The sequence below is a fragment of the Osmia lignaria genome, chromosome 11, assembly GCF_051020975.1.
Source record: "Osmia lignaria lignaria isolate PbOS001 chromosome 11, iyOsmLign1, whole genome shotgun sequence".
NCBI classification, from domain to species: Eukaryota; Metazoa; Arthropoda; class Insecta; order Hymenoptera; family Megachilidae; genus Osmia; species Osmia lignaria.
Window position 1 is genome coordinate 9,103,176 of NC_135042.1, and position 6,000 is coordinate 9,109,175.

The 6,000-nt window shown below is 39.7% G+C and overlaps 1 protein-coding gene across 2 annotated transcripts in view; it reads left to right on the plus strand.

Annotated features, from left to right (window-relative positions):
* The window catches only part of LOC117603694 (cyclic GMP-AMP phosphodiesterase SMPDL3A), a 68,032-nt gene extending 63,654 nt beyond the window's left edge, over nucleotides 1-4,378 (plus strand). For both annotated transcript variants that reach the window (XM_034323083.2, XM_034323084.2), the window contains 4 exons: nucleotides 956-1,136; nucleotides 2,107-2,216; nucleotides 2,778-2,953; nucleotides 3,378-4,378. In XM_034323083.2, coding sequence (XP_034178974.2) covers nucleotides 956-1,136; nucleotides 2,107-2,216; nucleotides 2,778-2,953; nucleotides 3,378-3,624 — 714 coding nt within the window. In that variant the 3' untranslated portion in view covers nucleotides 3,625-4,378. The remainder of the gene's footprint in view (nucleotides 1-955; nucleotides 1,137-2,106; nucleotides 2,217-2,777; nucleotides 2,954-3,377) is intronic.
* Nucleotides 4,379-6,000: the final 1,622 nt, after the last annotated feature.

Below are 6,000 nucleotides of genomic sequence, written 5' to 3' on the forward strand. Positions count from 1 at the left end.
GAACGTGCTCGATTAGTCGTATCGCGCCTCCTTACGTTCGAGGATTCGTATCCTGTGTCGATCCCGGATAACACTTACGATATTCCATTTGCCGATGCTAACGAGCAAGTTCCTCGTTACCGCCTGATACTGCTCGCGTTTCACGCACGATGCTCGCTCTACTCGTCTATTTAGTCGAGATGCAGTCACGCGACAAGTTCCGGGGTTAAAATTCATGAACTGAGCACGGCATTCAGCTTCGGATATACCTATGCAGATTTCAATTCAATATTTTGCGATATTTCAGAAATATCTGGGCGACATTTCGTGGTCCAATTAACTCAATTAACTTAAGAGTTAATTAATCCATTTGAGAGCATTAAATCGGAAGTCTTTTAATTTTATTAATTAGAATTCTTTTAATCCATACGTAGTGTCTGAAAGTTTTTCGTGATACATGGATCAAAAGTGATCCCGTATTGCCTGAACGAAGGTAAAGACTATGTATTAGTCTTCCAGAAGCGTATAACTGCAAATAAATTATACGTTTTGTCACTGTCGAGATTATATCAGTCGTGGAATAGACCAGGGTTCTACCTAGGGCTTTCGAGGGTTTAATGTAGAAAAGAATAGATTTCTCAAGCCATTGATTTACATACGATTTTACCGTCATAAAATTCAACAGGTTTCAGAGCCTCTCATGAATTTCTCGCGTTTACAGATCGTCAGTTTGATATTTGCTTTTCTTGAGATTTCTGTATTACTGGGGGGGCTGGTTTGAACAGTTTGAAGGGATATGGAGATTTAGTATATGGAACGAGTTCGTGATACGAGTTTATGGAATTATTAGTGACGGTTATTTCCCGTCGGGGTTCGGTCTCAATTTGTATGCCGGGGTTCGGAATGAATAAAGCCGGTTATCTGGGTGTAACACCTCTTTGATTACATCTAACCGTGAACTTTATTTTTGTTACAGGTATACATCGTGGGTCATACACCACCTGGCGTGGCCGATCGCGAGAATGGTGCCGCAGCTTTCAGTGAAAAGCACAACACCAGGTATCTTCGATTGATCCGTCTCTATTCGGACATCATTCGTGGTCAATTCTTTGGTCATTGGCATTCTGACACATTTCGTGTGGTTTACAGCGATACTGGTACGTTGTTGACCCTTCTTTTTAATAGACTATTGAATAGGGTGAATAAGACTGACCAGCACACAACCCTTTAATATCTTGCTCTTTGAGGATTTGTGCCCATCATTAAGGCCATTGTGTGTCATTTGTGTTGATTAGTTTTATTCGCTTATTATGTACATTTTATTTTTAGAGTATTTTCATGTTATTAAATAATTTGGTAAAGGAATATTAAATGTTAGTTGTACATTAACACAGAAATGCTGAACAATATTTGTAGTCTATTAATTATAACTACCTTGATTTACAAAGACACTTCATGCACGGTTTATCAATCGAGTGATAAAGTTTGAAGGTTCTCTCATAAATTGATGCAAACTATTTAACGTAGTAAGCTGCGTTTGCCGAGTTGAAACGTGTTCCAGTTTACGTGCAAAAAAAAGTACGGAAAACCGTCTGTTTCGATTCTTTTACTAAACTATGTCGCGAGTACGGGCTGACGTTAAAATCTATAAAACGCATTAACTTCCGAGCAGATAATTACTCGAGTATCCGTGCTACTTCGAAGTTACGGCAATGTAGACTCAATGACACATGGTTGTAAAGAGAAATGGAACGATTAATTTATCTGCATGTTCGAAAATTAATAACGTTCAACGTAAATAACGTATCGTTTGCAGCTAGCATGCGAATAATGCTTCAAAGGCTATTACTTCTACCCTTTCAGTACGATAAAACCACATGTACGTGTTTATGAAAGGTTTTAATAGCCTGCAAATTCATTAAGTTTTTTATTAATTTCTTGTGCTCTTGATACAAGCGAAAACTATTTATCGATTGGAGAGGGACATAAATATTTTTTATTAACTCGTAATTTTCTGTGTATTCTATTTAAAACGACTAAAATGGTTCATAAAATTATTTAATATTGAATATTGACTAAATACAAATTGAAATTATTTTACTTTATATAACGACGTTCTGTTACCAGGTCTGCCAGTATCTTGGATAATGATGGCACCGAGTATATCGCCTCGCACCACTGGAGGACCCAATAATCCAGGTTTGAGATTGTACAAGTTCGAAACTAATACCGGTCAGGTAAGTTGAAAATCAGCTATACGTGGCGTCCATAGTGATGGGTGCTCGATACACTCTTGCAAGTTATCAAGCAATTGAAATAGAAGTAGGTAGTCTCTAATGAAATATTTCAAAATACCTTGAAAAATGAAAGAAATGATAGATAGGAAATTTTAACTAGAAAGGACAGTATAGTGTCGCGTGCAAATTAACCTTCTTTAATTAAAAGGAAGTGTCCCACTTGCCTTGCGAAGACAGAAAGTTACAGATTAAGCTCTCCCTAGCTCCTCAAAGGATCTCCCTAGGTTCTCTCAACATCAAAGGGAAATGGTAGCAGACCCTCCCTTTACCCTTTGATTCGAAATGATCCATCATACATATTACAAAAATCGAACGATCGACTCTTGAATGCCCTATATAGGTATTCGAATCGATTGAAAATGATTGCCCATCACTGGACGTCCATAATCTCCATCCATCTGTAAGGGTGGTCTATTTATGGGTCGTAACGTTCACGATTGAAAGAGGCCAGAGGACATATATATATACGTAGATTTTCTCTGCCTGTTCTGTCGCATTCAGGTGTTGGATTATACGCAGTACTATCTTAATCTGCCGGAAGCGAATTCAAAAGGGGAGGCGAACTGGTTGGTCGAATATTCTATGCTCGAGTACTACGATCTTCAGGAAATAACGGCGATCACTCTTCACGACTTGGCCGACCGATTCACGCAATCCGATGATTACGCTTTCGTCAGGTGGGTAAACGGATTATAGGACCGACAAATTTTTCCAATCTACCGGGAGACGTGACCGCGATCGTATCGCAAACTGAGGTCATCGATCATCCCCGTTTGCGGTATTGACTTGGACGGGGGTTCGAACGCGTTGTCGTGGAAAATGAAACGTTAGATTGATATATGCTTCGGCTTTACCACCTGCTATACTTCCATTTTCATTTTCCTTATTTTTTCTGATTTTAAGACGAATTCATTCACGGAGACGTATTTTATATTCAATCGATCATATGTGTTTTATATTTCTTGGTCTACTTTTTAACTTGTCACCAGGATCATGTGTAAAATAATTTAATTAATTAATTAAAATCTGAATTACCCCACCTTGTCAACCCCTCCACAGCTAATCATTTGTCCATACCCCATGTTATTTATGCCCATACAGATATTACGCTGCCAATACAGTATCACTGCCTCGAGAAGTAGAACAGATTTGGGGTTGCGGAGGTTCATTGAATGGAGCCTGCGTCCTTCACCATTACTGTACCGTCACCCGGCTGAACATCGAATCCTACAACGAGTGTTACTCGTCCTACGCTTATGCGCTCGCCTCTACTGGTCCAGCCGCAGCACGATTATCGTTAAACCTGCTTCTGCTGCTGGTCTGCGTGGAATTGCTGAGGAATCGGTAGGTTGGGACTTATTGGTCGACGCGAAGCACAGCTGCGAAACGAACGAGCAAAACGCAGCTATTGCCGCGCCATCGTTGACGGTACTCGCGCGTAAACGAACCACGCGAGCGAGCTTGAAATCGTTGAAAGATCGCGACCGACACCCGTGTGTCCGCATGGCAGAGCGTAGGAGAACAATCTTAACTTCGTCTCTGTATCTGTCCTATTTGTCCACGCGTCTTCTTCTCTCTGTCGTTAACGCGGGAAATGAACAGATCCGTTCGTTAAACGAGCGCGACGATTAACCGCGCCGCGGAATTTCACGGTCCCGAGCACGATCGAGTTCCGCTCGGGGCTGTTGGCGTAGTTCGTCCCATCGGAAACAGAGGACTAACGCCATCGCGAAACGAAAGGGAGATCTCGAAGCTTTCATGATTCGGTTTGTCGTACACTGTTTCAAAGTTTCTGGCTGTAATTCCTGTACAGACGGAGATCTTTCCTACACTACTGATGAAATTCTTGGAAAAATTTCTTTTCGAGTACCGTTTATACCCGGGAGTCTCGGGTAGTGGTAAGTGGAACAGTGTTGCGCGAAAGGGAGATCGGTTTAACCAAACACAAAAGTAAGAAAAAGTCCTTGATGTTGTACTTGCTTCTCTTAAGCGTTCGGTGTACGTTGTTTTTAACACGAGAAGAATATTTATAACGCGTTTTACGCGTCTAGATCGGTACACGAGTAACGACGCAATGGAAAAAAAAAAAAAAAAAAATAAAAGGCAAAAGTGAATTCGTGATCTACGATCGATCCCGTGAACCGGAAATACATTTCGGTGAGCGTCGCGCGGCTTCGATCCATCGTCGACGACTGCGTCGAAGCGTTTCATAGCTTGAAGAGCCATTATATTCGTACCATCATCATTTCGCGATTGTCGGAACAATACAGTATTTCTTAATAAACGAGTCATGGATTTGTAGCCGAGCGGTGACTTTATTTCAGATCCCATCATTTTAATCGTGTCAGGCCCTTAACCCTTGGAATTCTGTTCCTTCGTTTTCTATTTATATCGTTTTTCTATGGGGGAGGAAAGTTAGGAGCTTGCAAGGGAGCACTTTCTACCATTGAACAGAAAAATAAAAAATTTTGTGCGCGTTTAGTAGCCTACTATTAAACGCTTTTATTAAATTTTTTATTTTTCTGACGTAACAGTAAGAAAGTTTCCCTTGTAAGATGGATTGTAATTCTTTCCTGCCTGAGGAAGAGAAATCTTGATAAAGGAAAATGTTCGTAAGTTAGGTAACTCTAGTCTTCTTGCTTTTATAAGAGAAATATAGTACAGAAAATATAAATTTTGTTAAATTATACTGCATTTACCCCTACGGTAATAATTTCTTGTACGTCCAAGCAGGGAAGAGCTATAGTCGGTTACACTTCCCAGAATCACCCTGTATATCAAGGGGAAAGAACATTCTAAGTCAGACAAAGAAGGTTGCAGGGTTGACCATGGTACCATAAATAACGAGAAGAATAATGACGAACATTTCGATGGGCACCTCGGCCATCTTTAGATGACTTGCCAGAACTTATTTTCTATGAGATTGTATCGCAAACTTTTCCATCTTCCAAACATAGAAATTTTGCAAAAATTTTTACAAACGTTATTATTCTTCCCATTCATCAAAAAAATTACTTTACTTAACCCCATCATTTTTACTTTTTAACACATTTTTGTTGGTTTTTGCAGAGACTGTCTTAGAAAAATTTTAATTTTCCTGAGCTTACTGCGACTGCTGTGTGACTGTTCCTATGATTTACTCCCATTTCCACCCTCCTTGCTTGCAAATTTATTTAACAACACGCGGAGAAGAAGAAAAGGAGATTCAACAATTCGGTAAGTAGTCAATCTTCTATTTTACAAGAAAATATTTCATTTTCTACTTCTTAGATCAAAAGCGATTTTCCAATCGCACTTACTGTGAACATTTTGAAAAATTGGAAGCAGAAAATAGGAACGAAATTAGCAAATATTTCCAACTAGACAAACGCGTTGTTTCTCGATGAAAATTTAAGCCGGAATCGGTTCAATCGCGATTCGATAGAAGCATCTGCTATCGTATTCGTGCAATAAACAATGATTCGGCAATATGTACTTTTTCGCTTCGGTTTGTTATCATTTTTCGAGTGAGGACGGTATCGTGTTACAAATGGTAATGAACAACAACGACTGTGCCGTTAATCTCGTCATGCAATCAAAAGCGAAACAGCGTTAGACAGTGTAATTTAATGAAAAGTCTTCGAGCCAGCACGAATAGCAGCTACATTTACGTGATTACAGATTCTCTAAAGTCCTCATTCTTTTTTTCTGTAACCGTGACGGTACATTCGTGTTGCAGTTAATC